We start from the raw sequence: 18,884 nt of genomic DNA, 5'->3' as shown, positions 1-18,884 counted from the left end.
ATTAATAAGAATTTTTTATTGTTATATAAAAATGCATTTATATTTTTCAATAAAGATCATTGTTTACTAAACTTTCTATAATCTGTTTTATCCGAATTCTTATGTTTTTTTCAGAAATAATTGAAATTGAGGGTTCATGACTTGTGAAATCTGTTATCAATTAAGTGTTTGGCGAATTTCCCGCAAATGAGAGCCGCAACCAATCAAAAGTAGGCACATTGCTTCCCCCTGAATGATGTACCCCCCTCGTCTAAAGTAGGACTTTATACTACATCCCTATTATAATTACTAGATCCGTGGATTATCTTCTTTTAGAAACATGCACAAAAGTTAGACAATTAATTAGTCGAAATAAATTTTGATTTTTGCCCCAATTTCCTAGATCAGTTTTTTGTATTTTATAAATACGTATTTCGACTACCATGTAGTCATCATCAGTAAGAGTTTTGCACCAAATACAGTCCGCCACCAAATTAGCAAAGATTAACATTCATAATAAGAGTAATTACGACTAACTAATTCTTCATGATGATGACTACATGGTAGTCGAAATACGTATTTATAAATAAGAAATATCCTAGAGTTCTCATTTATTATCTTCGATAATATTTAAATTAATTAGTCGTACTTGAAGTTAGCGCCTTCTTTTAAATTTGACATATTAGAAATAAATTGATGTACGTAAGGTTGGTACCCCTGGAAATATACGTTGATTTAAAAAAGCATATTTAAAAATGTACTTGATAAGAAAAAATAGTTTAAAACAATGTTTATTGATATATTGGTAAATATTTTTACGGCAATTAAACAATTTTTACTATTTGGTATATATTTAAGTTTGAATATTGGCAAGTTATTAGTTTCAATTGGTTTCACCGTTTTAAAGGTTGTGTTCACACTTTTTGAAAACTTTTGGAATGCATCAACAATTTTACATGAAGAATTTTTATATTTTATCAACGATTTACGAAATGAATTATTTATTGTGTTTAATACGATACAGAAAATATTTAATTATATTTATTCCTACGTGATACTAATTGCCACGAGTATAAGTAATTTAATACAGATAGTGATTAATTTTGTTGCGAGAGTTTTAGAAACGATTGCAACGGTGACAACTGTTCCAAAATATATATTTAGTTTACTTTATGAAATATTAAATAATTTTGGATCGGGTGTAATATTTTTAATAACATTGATACCAAATTTTATAAAAGGTGTTTTTGATTTGATTTTTGAACTTGAAGTGAAAATATTACATTATGTCGTGAATTTTGTTACAACAATACAAACTTTCATCACAGTTGAGTCAATTGTTGGTTTAATTATTGTATTATCATTGATCACAGTTGGTTGGAAAATTCGTTTAGTGTATGTGACAAGTTTATTACGAAAATTAATTAAATTTCGAAGGTACATGGTTCGAAAAGTTCATAGATGCAATAATTGCGTGAACACTGATGAAAATGTTGATGTTAAAAAATTAAAAGCTCAAATTCATCGATTAGAAGAGGAAAAAGTCTGTGTTGTGTGTCAGGAACGTGGTCGTAGTGTCTTAATTTTACCATGTAGACATTTTTGTATGTGTGATGAATGTGCTGTACGAATTGTTTATGGGGATGGAATGTGTCCGGTATGTCGAACGGGAATACGCAAATTTATTGAAAATATTTTCACTTAGAAGTCATGTTATTTATAAAAATGTTTAAATTTTAATTTTTTGATTTTTGTAAACTTATTCACAATACGGCGTCTCCTTGATTAAGTCTTGGGATGATATGAATTATTCGAATATTTTGAGTCTTTTTTGGTTCATCCACAAATGCATTTTAAATTTAGACGCCAAAATAAATATTCAAATTTTAATTTCTGTATAAAATAAAACTTTTAAAAGTCTTAAAAAAATCTTCTCTTTCAAAAAGAAATGTCGAAAAATATTCAGAAATAGAATACAAGTCGATAAGGAATATACAGGGTGGAACATTTTAATCTATTATGACCAATAGCTTATTTTGTAGTTAACCAATCAAAAAATAACTTAAACAAAAGTTACAAGATTCGTTGGGGGGGGGGGATCATGTTCCTCAGACTTCAGATTGGACCTAGTTCCTCGGGTTGCTTTAATAGTCGATTTAGATTCCAGTAGATAAGAGATAGAATAACACATTAAATCTAAATTAACTATTAAAGAAACTCGAAGAACTAGGTCTAATTTGATGTCAGAACATGATACGACCCATTAAACTCAACAACTTTCGTTTAAGTTATTTTTTGATTGATTAATTACAAAACTAGCTATTTGCCATAATAGATTAAAATGGTCCACTCTGTATAAGGGGTTCTGGTATTAGAACTTCAGTTCTTCACCGATGTATCGGTCTATGTGTCATGGAAAATAAGGGCTAATTATACTCAAAATTTTTTAGGTAGTAAATGCCTTTATCCAAAAAAACAACAAGTGTATTTTCGATGGCACATAGAGCCTTTGTAGAAAACTGAAATTCTCTGTCCAGAAATAGAGATCGAATTTGTGATGATAAATTAGGGTCAGACTCCTAAGACTTTTCCTTTATTGCATTTAAATGAAATCTTAAATTTTCTTACCGACTTATTACTTATTTGTTTTATGAAAATGTACAATATGATTTTTCATGAAAATTTAAAACATTTTTTTGTTGTTATTAATAAATAAAAATTGTTATATATTTTAAATTTTGTTTTATTTTTAAAATTTTCTATCCTATTTTTTCTTTCAGAACAAAATTATCAATTAATTAATTATTAAGTAAAGGTAAGTATTAAGTTAATTATCTGGTTATTAATAAGTTGGTTGGCTGTGTGGATATAGCACTTCCCTATGAAACAAAGGTACGCTGGTTCGTATCCTGGTAGGGCTAACATTTTTAATTTTAAATTAAATGAATTATCCTGATTTTAAAATTTTTCCACTTTTTTTAAAGTCGTAAATTATATATATAACCCACCCACTTGTTATAAATAACGTCAGTTATACATATGTCATAAATCACTATTCTGTCAGGGGGTGGGAATTTAAATAATCATAAATAACGTCAGTTATACATATGTCATAAATCACTCTTCTCTCAAGGGGTGTTTAAATAATCATAAATATATCATTTAAAATTATGTTCTCCTGTTACAAAATATTAAAAAATATGTACAAAAATGGCTAGTTATGCTAAAATTTGAAACTTTTTAATAGGAGAACATGTCATATAGTCTCACTCATATTCTCCTATTACAAAATGTTAAAAAAATTCCTATTTTTTCTTGTTAAATGAAATTTTAGAAGATATTGTAATAGGAGAATATGTTATTTCACAAAAAAAAAAAATTTTAGTCCCACTTTCCTACTGATGTCATAAATCACTCTTCTGTCAGGGGGTGGGACTTAAAATAACAAAAAATATACCTTGCCCTCTTACTTATTTGACCACCCCCTGACAGAATAGTGATTTATGACATATGTATAACAATTATCTAAAAAAATGACATTCTCTCGGCATAATAACTTAAGTAATTAAATTAAAAATTAATTGAGACTAATGCTAGATACGAACCAAAGTACTTTGTAACCTGAGGTGACTGTGCTAGCCACTACTCCACCATTGACATATTATACAATTCAATAATGTAATATAAATACATTACTGGAGTAAATCTAAGCAAAAAAAGGCTGTTATATGGATTAAAAGTTCGAGCAACGAAACTTTGGGGTTTTTCTTTTCACATCAAAATAAGTATTTTTTGAAATTTTTTACTTTCCCGGAGTGGTGCAACATGTTTAAAAAACAAAATGGCGTCAAAAATGAAATTTTTTTCAGAAATTTTATCATTTTTATTTTATATTCGCAAAAGGAGGCATCGGTGCATATCCAAATTTGGTAGGTTTGTAGTCCATGTTAAGAACTACTCCTCATAATTTTTTGGTGGGGTTTCGTCCCTTCCCCTCCCAGTTATATATATATGTATACATACATATGGTAAAACAGTTCATTTGACTATAACTTGAAAAATATTCGATTGATTTTAATGAAACTAATATCAATAGTAGGTTTTATTACTTACAACTTTCGGTTAAAATTTTAGCGAAATCCGTTAAATAGTTCGGCCAAAATTTCCAATTTAGGAAATTGTTTAAAATGGCTGCCATTTTATGCCATTTTGTCCTACAAGGTTAAATTTTTTTTTAAATTGTAGCATTTTTTATTATCTTTCGATTTTATTATAATAGAGTAAGAGCCAGCGCCTGCCAGACACACATTAAAGTATAAAAGCTGAAATTTTTTTTGCGTATTCTCACTGGTGTAGGGACCAATCTTTGGGGGCTACAAACCTTGACTAACGGTTCCTTCGGTACGTAGCAGGTAATCAGGGGCGCAGTACCCGAGCTCGCTCACGTTAAAGTATAAAAGCTGAAATTCACACAGAGTGTTCAAATGACCATTTTAAGTCAATATTGAAAAAGACATATCAATCCATCCAACTAACATTAGAAGACATATCGGTCAAATATTCAATAAGTAAATCGTCATAGTTGTATAAGTCATAAACGGTTAGTGATACAAAAAAAATTAGTTTACAAAAAAGTAGGTAATTTAATTATCTACAATAAAAGTTATTACCATTTTTGGTCTAAAGCGCACGGTTATGGAGATATAGCCTAAAACGGTTTTCCTTAAAATGGAGGCACTTCCCCCGCTTATTTTTGTAAGGATTTTGTGCTTATACATTCAGTACGTGATACTGAACATATTTAAATAATAAAATAACTCTTGCAGTGAAATAAGTTCATAATCATGGAAGAATTGTGTATTTTTGCATTTGACCTTCTACCACGTCTGGGGGAGTGTTAACCCCTTCGGATTGATCTGTCTTTTTCAATATTGACTTAAAATGGTCATTTGAACACTCTGTGTGAATTTCAGCTTTTATACTTTAACGTGAGAGAGCTCGGGTACTGCGCCCCTGATTACCTGCTACCTACCGAAGGAACCGTTAGTCAAGGTTTGTAGCCCCCAAAGATTGGTCCCTACACCAGTGAGAATACGCAAAAAAAAATTCAGCTTTTATACTTTAATGTGTGTCTGGCAGGCGCTGGCTCTTAGTCCATAAGTGGCTTACCCGTAAAATGACTCCTTGATCCATATTTTTGCGAAAAACGGAAAATTTAGCACTTTCTGGAAATAATTGTTTGGGGGGTGTATGGACTGGCTTTGGGGGGTGTTTTTTGCTTTGGCTGAGAAAACTATTTTTAAAAGAGGTCTATATGGTTTAAAGCAAAATTTTTAAGTTTTAACCCCCGCGCTGTAAGGGGGAAGGGGTGTATGAAATAAATGTGTCTTAAAAGATTTTAAAAAGAGGTCAAAATAGCTTAAAATGCTAAAGTAACCCAAAATTTTAGATGCTTTTATTAATATAGCACTTTTTACAACATCCACCCCTTCCCCTCCCGCTTTCATATTTTTTGCAAATTCAAAATTTTTATGACGTATAAAGGGGTTTTTGGGGTCGCTGATCTCGAATTTTGCAATAGATTATCAAAAACAATTGTAATATTTTTAGGGGGTGTACTTATTTGGGCCAAAAGTTCGAGATCAGCGACCCCCAAAACCTCTTTATACGTCATAAAAATTTTGAATTTGCAAAAAATATGAAAGCGGGAGGGGAAGGGGTGGATGTTGTAAAAAGTGCTATATTAATAAAAGCATCTAAAATTTTGGGTTACTTTAGCATTTTAAGCTATTTTGACCTCTTTTTAAAATCTTTTAAGACACATTTATTTCATACACCCCTTCCCCCTTACAGCGCGGGGGTTAAAACTTAAAAATTTTGCTTTAAACCATATAGACCTCTTTTAAAAATAGTTTTCTCAGCCAAAGCAAAAAACACCCCCCAAAGCCAATCCATACACCCCCCAAACAATTATTTCCAGAAAGTGCTAAATTTTCCGTTTTTCGCAAAAATATGGATCAAGGAGTCATTTTACGGGTAAGCCACTTATAATAAAATCGAAAGATAATAAAAAATGCTACAATTTAAAAAAAAATTTAACCTCGTAGGACAAAATGGCATAAAATGGCAGCCATTTTAAACAATTTCCTAAATTGGAAATTTTGGCCGAACTATTTAACGGATTTCGCTAAAATTTTAACCGAAAGTTGTAAGTAATAAAACCTACTATTGATATTAGTTTCATTAAAATCAATCGAATATTTTTCAAGTTATAGTCAAATGAACTGTTTTACCATATGTATGTATACATATATATATAACTGGGAGGGGAAGGGACGAAACCCCACCAAAAAATTATGAGGAGTAGTTCTTAACATGGACTACAAACCTACCAAATTTGGATATGCACCGATGCCTCCTTTTGCGAATATAAAATAAAAATGATAAAATTTCTGAAAAAAATTTCATTTTTGACGCCATTTTGTTTTTTAAACATGTTGCACCACTCCGGGAAAGTAAAAAATTTCAAAAAATACTTATTTTGATGTGAAAAGAAAAACCCCAAAGTTTCGTTGCTCGAACTTTTAATCCATACACAAGGCGTAATTTCACTCTACTACATACCTTTTACTCACATGTAGGTTCTGTTTGTTATTTCTGAAATCGATGTGAAGGATAAAAGATAAAGGTAGGTATATTATTGAATAATAATAATTAAACCAGAAAAATTGATAAAAACGATATTTTATTATGTAAATTTGTACATATTTCACCTGAAATAAATATGAATGAATAATGGTTATTTTATACAGTATAAAATGCTAATTTTACTTTTATTATTAAAATCTAACTTTATTCATGTTTGTTATTAAAATTTAGTAATTATTTTTAAATTTAAATAAATCATATAAAATAAATAATCTAATAAATCCAATATTGATAAATTTCTTATAATCTAATTACTAAATCAACTTAATTTACAAATTGTAAAATAATAAATAAGAAAAAATAAATAAGTTTATGATGAAATGTCAATATCAATTAAAATTCGCTTATGAATTTAAAACATTTAATTAAAACAACATTAATTAGGCCTATTTTACCTTTATGAAGTTTTTAATTGAATATTGACTTCGTTCAATTTGAGCAATAGTGCCTATCATTTTGTTTTGAAAAGCAGTCGAAGTTAAAAATAAGGGTTTGAAAATGAGAAAAATGAAATTAGAGATATTTATCTTGGTAAATAAAAATTAAAATATTAAGAATCGGCCCTATTTGTCAGTTTGTAGTATGCTCAGTTTAAAGTTCTGATTTCGGTTCAGTATTTTAAAAAATGGGACCCATTATCCTGTATGGCTGTGCAAAATTAAAAATCGATATTGCGAATAAATAACGAAAATATAAGCAGTAAAATTATTATATTTTTAAGGACACTCGTTCATGATACTTGTTGATAGAAAAATACAAATATTATGATTTTATCCACTTATATCATCGGATCCGGTTGCTAAAACAATATTTTCACCCGTTTTTTATCATAAAACTTTTGAATATAAATTCAGGTTATAAATTATTTTATTTCAGGTGATAACTGCTTATTTTGTTTATGCTAAAAACGAAAATGCAAACTTCTCACATGTTGAAAAAACGGTCAACGTTTCTATTAAGCCTGTGACAAGAATCAAACATCATATTAGAAGCGATGCTGTCGCTAGTAGTATACACATGGACTCTCCAAACGATACACATCAAAACCAACCTCCAAACTCTATAACTTCAGGGCCATATCAACAAAACCCACAGTCAAAATCTATTCCCCCCAACCCAAATACATATAGTTCCCAACCAAGTCAAAAAGATGGCCTACAACTCAATCAACAATTGGATATACAATCCAATCAACAACCACAAAAATTTATCCAACAACTCACCAGAGACCTAAATGTTAATAATGAAGTACAAATTGACGATGATCAACCACAACAGCCTCCTTCACAAAAATATCCACAGTCAAACCCTTCATCTTCATTCCCATATGGTCCATATCTAATTTTGGATCAATTAACAGAATCACAACCTGATTTCCAACAACCTGGCATACGACCAAATCAGCAATTCGGCACAAAACAAGGTGTTTATGGTCAGTCCAATCAACAGTTGACTTCGCAAACAAATCAATTCGGCGCACCGCAAGGTGTTTATGGTCAGTCAAACGAGCAACTAAATTCACAAATTAATCAATTCGGTACACAACAGGGCAAACAAGAAGTTTATGGTCTGTCAAATCAGCAATTGAAGCCGCAAACAAATAAATTTGGCTCAAAACAAGATGTTTATGGTCAGTTAAACCAACAATTGGATTCGCAAGCAAATAAATTCGGTACACAAAAAGGTGTTTATGGTCTGCCAAGCCAGGAATTGAATTCAAAAACAAATCAATTCGCTTCAAAACAAGATGTTAATGGCCATCCAAATCAGCAATTGAATTCGCTAATAAATCTATTTGGTACACAACAAAGTGTTTATGGCAAGCCAAATCAGCAATTGAATTCATTAACAAATCAATTCGGCACACAAGGTGTTTATGGTCTGTCAAATCAGCAATTGAATTTACAAAAAAATCAATTTGGCTTCCAACAAGGTGTTTATGGTCATCCAAATCAGCAATTGAATTCGCTAACAAATCAATTCGGTACACAACAAAGTGTTTATGGTAAGCCAAATCAGCAATCGAATTTCCAAACAAATCAATTTGGCTCACAACAAGGTGCTTATGGTCATCCTAATCAGCAATTGAATTCGCTAACAAATCAATTCGGCACACAAGGTGTTTATGATATGTCAAATCAACAATTGAATTCACAAACAAATCAATTCGGCTCACAACAAGGTGATAATGGTCAGTCAAACCATCAATTGAATTCGCAAACAAATCAATTCGGTACACAATCGAATCAGCAGATTGGACAACAACAATTTGGTTCACCTTTTACTCATCAATTTGGTACACAGCCTGTTCACCAGTTTGTGCATCAGCCTGCAGGTCAACAACTTGTTCAACAGTCTGGCCACCAATTTATCCAGCAGCTTGGCCAACAGTTTGTGCAACAATCTGGTCAAACAATCGATCAACAGTCTGGCCAATTTGGTCATCAAAACTACCAATATTTGATTAATTGCCCACCTTTCGCACAAGCTGTCGCAAAAATTGACCCGGCTAAAATTCCTGACGATGAAAAAGACAAACAACGCAACCAACAACTCACCAGAGATGTAACGGTTCATAATGATATAAATATTGATGATCATCATGCACCTTCAGACACTTATCCTTTAGCTTCACAGTTCCCATATGGTCCACCTCAAATGTCGGGTCAATTAACAGGTTCACAACCTGTTATGCAATTTTACCCTCAATTTGGGACACAACAACTTGGTTTCCAACGACCTGGCATACAGCAAAACCAGCAACTAGGCACACAACAAGGTGTTTATGGCCAGTCGAACGAGCAATTGAATTCGCAAACAAATCAATTCAGTTCACAACAAGGTCTTTATGGTCAATCAGACCAACAAACTAATCAATTCGGCACAGAACCGAGCACACAAAGTGCTTATGGTCAATCAAATCAGCAATTGAATTTGCAAACAAATCAATTCGGCACCCAATCGAACCAGCATATTGGACAACAACAATTTGGTTCACCATCTTCCGAAAAACTTGGTATACAATGTCCGTCTTACTTAATGCAGTCCTACCCACAGTCTGGGTAACATCACGGTCAACATTTTGTAATCAATCAATCTTGTATTAATCTCAATTTTGTAATCAATCTGGCCAATAATTCAATTAGCCAACCACACTGATTTTTATTATAGAAAAATATCTCGACCTTATTATTTAGTTTTAGTTACAATTCTTCAAAACACCCCCTTCCCCCAACACTATCTTCATACACCATTTTCTACACATCCAGGGAGCAAAAGTAAAAAAATTCTCAGATTTCATGTTCATTGAAGGTAAAAAATTCTATAGTTTCAAGATATAAAAATTTTCTAGTTTTTGAGATATATATGGACAGAGACCAAAGAGACGGGAAATTTAAAACAAATACACATAAAATATATACAAATTTATATATTTAAAAATTATTAAAATAATCGCAACCAAAATTTTTATAAAGATCACAAATATTTTTAGAATATAACACGTACTTTTTTCTTAATTAGTACGTTCTTATTAGCCCCTTCGGTTCTAATCTAAATAATATAAATGCCAAAAATAAGTTAGGAATGCAAAATTTATATTCGTGCAGATTCTGAGTTCTAATCGTAATATATCTACCAGAAGTACAGAGAGTATAGGATAGAGGAAAAGCATAAGAGCTGATGTAATGGAGTCTGTGGTAATCAACTATTAATCGGCAGAGGCGCTGAAACTCGTATACTGAGTTTCAGCGCCTCTACCGATTAATAGTTGATTGCTACAGACTCCAGATGTCACTTGCAATTATATTTCTGCTTCTCCTCTACCCTATACTCTTTGATATCTACTTTATTTTTCATACTTTCATACTTTGAAAAGTATTTGAAAAATTTTTATTTCGTAAAAATTTCAATTGTATTTAAATAAATTTTATTATTGAATTATTTTATATTTAAATTAATAAAAAAAAATTACAATTATATCATTATTTATTCAATAAATGTGCAACATTTTGTGATAATTTTTTGATAAGTACCTCAAAATTTTAAAAACAGGAATGTTTTGTAAATGGGTACAGTCATTTAAAAGCCTTAAATAAATACTATGGTAGTTTGTCAAGTTGCCATTTCTGAGTCTCGACTTATGAACCTTAAATTAGTGTGTTGATCGTTGTTTCCCAATGTAATGACAAGTCTCAAACTAGTAACATCGTTTTTCACGAAAATCAAGAACAGGAATGTTTTCATATTTTTGGATAGGCTTTTCTTATTACAGTGGACCTGCGGTAATCCGACAAACGTTTTATAGGGTGGTGTTGAATTATCGAATTTGTCGGACTATCGAGTACTGCCACAAACGCCCTGTAGTAAGGAACTTTTTGAAAAAGAATACCTTGTAATCCGACAAATTACAAGATTTCAATAATTTTCTAATTTCGGTCATGAAGAATTCATGTATTTATAGTAAATCTGCATTGTAATTATCGTTTTAGTTATATCGAATTAGACAGAGGTCAGGTTACCGCGGGTCTACTGTATATGAATAATTGACTATTAATTTTTGAAAACTTTGTCATTAAATATCATTTGCTCCAAAACAACGTTAAATAAATATTGATAAATGTACGAATATTATGAGTTTTATAACTAATAAATACCAACTATATAACGAGTCTTTACAATTAAATCCAACAATCTGCGATTGCGTATTTTGTTACCCAATAAACTATGCATGTAAAAAATTTGATTTGCATATTATACATGTTTGTTACCCACATGGAAATTACCTTATTTCCCAACCCAAATATAAATACATAAAAAAAATATTTAAATATTAAAGTCTTCTTGTATCCATCCAACAACAATCTTGCCCACCTCCTCAGAATTTCTCATAACAAATGCATGCTCAAAATTACATAATTCAGCATTAATAGTTGGATGTTTTTCTTTAATTCGATAATAATACGACGGTGGTGCCCAATGATCTGTTTGACCATAATATAATTTCAATTTATTCAGATTTTTCTCAATACAAGTATCATTTCTATCATTAACTTTTTCCATTTCATCCATTACCATAAATAAAACATTTCGTACGACATTTGGTTTTAAAAATGATTTTGCTTCGTTGATGAAGCTTACCGGTGAACGTGTCAAGAATAAATATGCTTTTATAAGAAATGTTTGTACAACTGAAGGCAAGAATGTGATGAAACACCATGTTAAAAATACAAGTATACTAACAAAATAACGTACGAATTTATTTAAAAATTTTCCTTGTGGGGTATCAGCCATATGTTCCAATGTTGGAAATAATAAATAACTTTTTTGTATTTTTGATTCAATATCAGGTTCATTTAATAATTCGACACAAATATATGCACCAATTGAATGACCCATTATGATTATTTTTGTATCTTTTGGAACATATTTACGGATAAAGGATGCCTAAAACAATAATAGACAAAGATAAGTATTTTTTTTAAATTTTTTATCACGCCCAAAACGAAAAGTATTTAAACAAATTGAATCAAATTAGAACATTTGGACCTTGGACGTTTCGTCTCTTTATTGAGACTTCTTCAGCAATTACAAACTATAATTATCAAAATTTCAATAAAACCTATAATAAATAAAACAGGTCTGCAAAAAAAAAATTTTTTTGGTCAGCTGCATGAGATATTTTCACTAAATTATATGTTTTAGAATGCGCTGATTTCAGAAGTGATGGCCATTTTTTCTATTACGTAAGGTTTTTTTGCAAATACAAACACAAAAAATTGGTAAAAGCACTCGTTTATTAAAAATTATACAGTAGCCTGCAAGCATAGTGACATCCCATCTTCCTTGATACCGTCTCTCGATATCGCGGACATCCTGGTGAAACCGCTTCCCCTGTTCTTCACTGTAAGCTCCCAGGTTTCCAGGAAAATATTCTATGTGGGAGTGTAAAAAATGGACCTTCAGGCTTATCTTGCAGTCTTGAGCTTCATATGCTGTTAGTTGAACAATGGTTTTGTAGTCAGGATCCTTAGTATTTCCCAAAAACTTTCGCACTACATCCTTGAACGATACCTAAGCTTCTTTTTCCTTCTCAATCATACTTTCCACAAAGAGGGTGTCAGTTAAAAGCCTTCTTATGTCGAGGCCAGTGAAAACTCCCTCTTTCAACCTTGCTTCTGACAGCTTCGAGAATTTTGTACATAGACATTTAAAACAGTCTCCATCTTTTTGCAGTGATTTTACAAATTGTTTCATCAACCCCAATTTGATATGGAGAGGTGGCAACAAAACTATTTCTGGCGGCACCAAAGTAGTATTGTTAACATTTTTCTCCCCAGGTTTTAAAGTTTCTCGGGGTGGCTAATCACTTTTAGTCCAGTGCTGTTTTCTGGCTCTACTATCCCATAAGCATAAGAAGCATGGGTATTTAGTATAGCCTGCCTGCTGACCCAAAAGCATCGTGAATGTTTTAAAGTCCCCACAAACCATCCATTGATGGTCCTGATATAGAATGTTTTGAATAGTTTTCCTTACCTTTTTTGAATAGAATTTAGATAATTATAATTTGTATTTACTGAAGAAGTTTTAATAAAGAGACGAAACGTCCAAATGGATCAACTGTAATATTCTGATTTGATATTCCTAGTCAAACTTCACCTGAAATTCACTTTTCGACCGAATTTAATGAATTTTTTTCATAGACTGAGGATAGGGTTTAAGTAAATTCCACAAAGTTTCGGAAATTTTGACGGTTTTTAAATACGAAATTATTAATGCTAAAGTTCGAAATTTTGACGTAAATGGGTCAAAATTTCGAACAATTCTGTCAATTGATTGATAAATAAGGAAGTCTATTTGTTGGTACAGCCTTTTTTTCGTTTCTAATGGGCTGAATTGCTCCATTTTGATTTTATTTTTAAGAAATCGATATTATGAAATTTCTCCCAATAATTCACGAAAGGCTATACCTCCTTTACGGGAGGAAACATTCGATCGGAAACTAATTAATATAAATTTTAAATACATACTTTATGATTAACTTGTGCATTTAAATCGTAAAGATCTTTATTCGATTGAAATATTGGAATGGGTCGTAATGTTGAGTTTGGTATTTCATGTCCTCCATGTCCCACAGTCCAAACTGGTACTTTTCCACCAAGTTGTTCATAAACTGTGTCTAAAAATGCTTTATAAAATCCAAGTAGACCTACGTGTAAAGTAAAATTTGCTTTAATAAAGTTCAATCAAGAGTTATATAAGTAAACGGTTATTAAAACTCACCTGGATTTCCAGGAATAAATAATATAATTAATTTTTCATTAGATAAATCCTCTTCAATCCATTTTCCCCATGCCATTACATGGGTCGGAACAGTATTTAAATTGATAAATGCTTCGTGCATTGTTAAATCTTTTTCGGATTGTTCTTTGCTGCTTACTTTTCGATTATTCATTGAAAAATTACCGTTAAAAATTAGGTATTATCTGCCATAAAAGTTTATTATCTTAATGATCAAAGTTCATTTTCTACAAAATATGAACACAATTTTTACACTAATCGATTGATAAGTTGAAAAATATTCCAATCATAGGTTACAAATTTTATAACATCTATTTTGTTCTACCTCAAAGAATTGAAGAATATGACATTTAATGTTTGCATGGCATAAACATGCCTTTTGTATGTTTATTTACTCTATGATCTGTTGGTATGATCTATTATAGTCCACTCATATTAGATGAAATATCGTTAATTTTTGGAAGTAAATAAAATAGCAATGCCTTTTGCCAAATTTAATAAAAGACTACGCATTTTATAGAAAAATAGATAGTCCTAAATTGTTGGCCGAAAAATTTTCTACTGACTTGTATAATTTGATTTTTTCCACTAATTCTGTATGTATTTTAAATTTTTCATGTTTTTTGGCAGTTTTTTAGGTTTTATTCAAAAACTACGCGCAGGGCCGGATTAATCCTCAACGGGGCCCTAGACAACCATCAATTTGGGGGGCCCTTTTTTTCACGTCCGTTCCCTTCTTTCATAAAAATCTTTCATAAAAATTTTATTGTCTCAATGTAATAATATCAATAAAATTACTACCTATACATTTTAAACATGTCGTTTTCTACATTTGTTTTCGGCAAATTCATCAATTATATCATCAATATCGATTTTGTTCAATAAATCTGACTCAATGCAAAGTATACCTAACATCTCGAGTCGTTCTTGTCGCGTTGTAGCTCTTTCAGCAGCTTTGATTCTTTTAAATTGCGAGAAGGATCGTTCGGCAGAACCATTTGTGAACATTAAGGTTAAAAAAATCCGAAGAGCTATTTCTGTGTTAGGAAATACATCGGCTAATTGATCTTCCATTAGAATCTTAAACAAATGACTATGAGTTTTTTGTGCATCAGTGTATATCTGGAGTTCACGTAATTTTGGAATTGTTTCATTTCAATGAAAAATTCTTCCAATAATCTCTAGAATAAAAACGAACTAAGTTATTTATAGCTTCGTGGAGGTCTCTATCACTTAGAGAAAAATTGAAACTTCCGTATACACTTTCGCAGGTCGTTTGATTTCACTGTGAAGATTTTCAGTTCTGATTATATTTTTCTTTCACTCTCTAGAATTTTATGTTTGTAAGAAAATTGTAGAAGTCTTTTTCATTTTTCGGGGGCCCCAGGCAACTGCCAATTCTGCCTACTTGTTAATCCAGCCCTGACTATGCGTTTTAGGAAAACAAAATACTGGTGTAAGTTATACAGCTTAAAATTTCCTATCTATCTAAAATTTTCAACAGAAGAGCGCTTAAATCAAACATGTATACCCATTGACTTTATAGTATTCATAGACTAAGCATCGCCTATCTTTCTATACAGTGGGAAACGTGCCAACATCTGAGGTAATTGCTTAGGTCAGCTAGGGACATTTATCAAAAAAATACATATATCAAAAGAATATAGGGATATTTATTTAAAAAATATACATTGAATATAGGGAAATTTATCAAAAAAACATACATTGAATGTCAAATTTTCATATCACAAAAGGTTTTACATAAAACATCGTGATGAACTTTTTCGCCATACCCTCGTTTATTTTTCGTACTCTAATGACGAAAATCGAAAAACCGTATATACAAATAAAAATTTTATGATATTAACTTTGTATAGGAGTGTTTTCAATTTCACATAAATATAGATTTTTCCTAGAATACCAAAGTTTGGAAAAACTATAATACACAGATCGATAGGAAACGCTCGATAATTTAAGTCTGATTTTTTTTGTATCCAAAATTCATGGTTTTGAATAAAATGCATGAAATTACAGAAAAACGATGAAAATCTTGATACTTCCTTGATTATCACCCATTATGAGTGGACTATATACAAAAAAAAATACAGAGTTCAATGGTCTAGACTCTTAGATAATATGTGATGAGTAATAGCTCTCAGTAGAGCTCTGTATATATGGGGTAAGATCGTTTGCCATTTTTATGCTAATGTCAAATACATAAAAAATTTTCAAATACTATTTTTTTTTCGTAAAGGTAATTTTTTTAAATAAGTATTATTAATTATATCGACGGTGCACGATATTTGATGCATTTTTATAGAATATAATTGATTTTTTTTTGTCCAAATATTAATTTTCAACAACCTACATGTATTGTATGCGTGTAATTGATATTTGAACTAAAAATCAAATATATTCAACAAAAATTACAATTTTCGTTTAATTTAGTATGTAATAGCATAAAAATGGCGAACGATCTTACTCACAAATATAGATATCTAGTTCACAGGTCATAGGCTATCTGATGGACTTTTGCTAGAGGATCTTCTATAGACTGAAGGATACAGTGCCACTTAAAGGGAAAAAATATTATTATTAAACAAAATTATTTTAATTAATTTATGATTATTCTTATCATTATATATCCATGGCAAATTCTCCCCTTCACCCCAAATTGATAAAACAACCCTGCCAAAACTATTTTCATTACTATAGATGTTAGAAAGCTACGATTTTTTCCATTCGACGCGTGATATCAAATTAATAGGATATTATAATATAATTCCTTTTTCGAATATTGAAAAAACACCCTCAAGAATACTCTTTTTACTTTTATATATGCTAGAAAGATGCGGTTTTAGCTATGGGACGTTGAATTTCTAGAAACTTATTAAACATATTAAGGAAATAGAGTAGTATCGAGAGTCACAGTTAACTACTACTTTTTTAACCGTGAGCTTTCCAATAGAAAATATAAATATCAGATAACTTTTAAATTATCTAATATAATAAGATAAGATATTAAATTATCACTTTTAAATAATTTTTATAATAAACATAGTATTTATCTTATTATTCCCTGATAGAACATATTTGATTGAAATATATAAATATATTTTTTTTATAATCAGATAAGCATTTGACCTGACCCCTCATTGAATCAAATCAATATTTAATCTTATTTTAATGCATTTCATTGATCATTTAATTTGTCATTCTTCATTTCGAAAATCTTTCATAATATCACTAATTCAAGTTATAATACTACGGACCCAAGACCCAATTGGCCTATGTTGCCCATTTACGAACTCAACCTTACTTTTTACGTCCTAAGCACGCTATTAAAATTTCAACTTGATATCTCTTTTCGTTTTTGAATTATCGTGTTGACAGACAGACGGACAGACAACCGAAAACGGACTAATTAGGTGATTTTATGAACACCCGTACCAAAATTTTGTTGATAGCATCAATATTTTCAAGCGTTACAAACTTGGGTCTAAAGTTAATATACCTTGATATATATTTCATAACATGGTATAAAAACGTGTGTTACAAAAATTTACATTATTACATTTATAGACCATAGTAAATTGAAAAGTTATACTCAATTTATTTTAGCTATTAATAAATTCACTGAATAAAAACAAGTCATAAATTAAACAATTAGTGTTTTTATTAGTTTTTCACTCTAATCACTCCACGGTAATGAGTGTTTCTGTCTGAGGGTTTGTTTACGGGAATTCTATCGCCAAATATAATATCTAAATTAAAAAAATGCGAAAAATTATCATTAAATTCGGTTAATGTTAAAGTTGACATAAACGTATACGTTGTACATCTATAATTTTCGGTGATTTGACAAACACTTAACAGTTGCGTCATACAAGTTGCCTAGTTACTAATTTTTTAAGTGAACTTTAAAATTGATAGTTTCATTGAACTAAAATACTTATTGATACGTTACTAATGATAATTGACACCTAAGAGACACATTCCATGAGGTTTTAGCAAAATGCGAGCGGTTTCTTTCATTTTCCTTTATTAGCCGATTCTTTTACTGTACTAATAAAGCACATATACCTTTAAAAACACTTCAATATAGAATTTATATGTTAAAAATGCAAACTTTAACAGCTCAAATCTAAAATTTTAACATCGTAAGGAATTTAAAATAATTTACATGCTTATCAAGAGCATTCAAGGATTTAAAGATGATCCTAAGAAAAGTGTTGGTTTTTTAAAGTCTTCTATTTTATAAAAGATAATGCCAAGCACTGACATTCAACACTTTCTTTACAGGGGATTTCAACAATTAACTCAGTCAATTTTTAGTTTTTACTTTGTTTTATTTAAATTTTTCTCTTTTTGCCGAAATTATATGAAATAGACTATTACACATTTGAATTGAAACAAATTTCAATATAAACGGACTGTCAATTTTTGCATTCTTACTTAAACAATTAATTTTATGTTTGTTTATAAACTTCCACGCGCGAGCTTGTCTGTAATCTCGCGCCTGTATGCACGTGTGGCACGATTATTTTTTCACATCTCTCGACACGCGCCTACTTTGCCTTAGACAGATAATCGCGCCTCTGACATTTAAACTTATATAATTTGAACGCAAATAAATAAAATAAAAATCTTTTAAAGTCACAATCATAAAATTGTTTATCAAAATTTCAAAAGCAAATTATAATAAAATACATGACAAAACAAAAAAAGGATACAAATATGCATTCAATAATCTTATTTATTATCAAAGATGAACTCTTTAATAATAAAATCAAATAATTGTTAACAAATTAATAAACAAATTAAAACGAAGTAATAACAAATCGACTTTGTAATAATAACAATTATTTATTGACAAGCTCGTACACGTTTAAAAAAAT

At 30.4% G+C, this 18,884-nt stretch overlaps 1 protein-coding gene across 1 annotated transcript; it reads right to left on the bottom strand.

The window, feature by feature from the left end:
* Window positions 1–10,692: 10,692 nt before the first annotated feature.
* Window positions 10,693–14,317, bottom strand: LOC123296930 (lipid droplet-associated hydrolase). Its single transcript, XM_044878645.1, has 3 exons — window positions 13,969–14,317; window positions 13,716–13,894; window positions 10,693–12,132 (listed from the first exon to the last, which is right to left on the bottom strand). The coding sequence occupies exons 1-3, from the start codon at window positions 14,138–14,140 to the stop codon at window positions 11,512–11,514; spliced, it is 972 nt and encodes a 323-aa protein (XP_044734580.1). The 5' UTR covers window positions 14,141–14,317; the 3' UTR covers window positions 10,693–11,511.
* Between the last annotated feature and the right edge of the window lie 4,567 nt (window positions 14,318–18,884).

The sequence above is a fragment of the Chrysoperla carnea genome, chromosome 3, assembly GCF_905475395.1.
Source record: "Chrysoperla carnea chromosome 3, inChrCarn1.1, whole genome shotgun sequence".
NCBI classification, from domain to species: domain Eukaryota; kingdom Metazoa; phylum Arthropoda; class Insecta; order Neuroptera; family Chrysopidae; genus Chrysoperla; species Chrysoperla carnea.
Note: the sequence above shows the minus strand (reverse complement) of the source record. Positions and strands in the feature narration are given on the sequence as shown.

What these genes read in the sequence shown, in the direction of transcription:
- LOC123296930 (XM_044878645.1), bottom strand. Translation starts at nt 14,140, where the DNA reads ATGAATAATCGAAAAGTAAGCAGCAAAGAACAATCCGAAAAAGATTTA. An exon ending in ATTTATTCCTGGAAATCCAG is followed by an intron (nt 13,895 to 13,968) that starts GTGAGTTTTAAT and finishes CTTTACACGTAG; the next exon opens with GTCTACTTGGATTTTATAAA. An exon ending in ATGCACAAGTTAATCATAAA is followed by an intron (nt 12,133 to 13,715) that starts GTATGTATTTAA and finishes TTATTGTTTTAG; the next exon opens with GCATCCTTTATCCGTAAATA.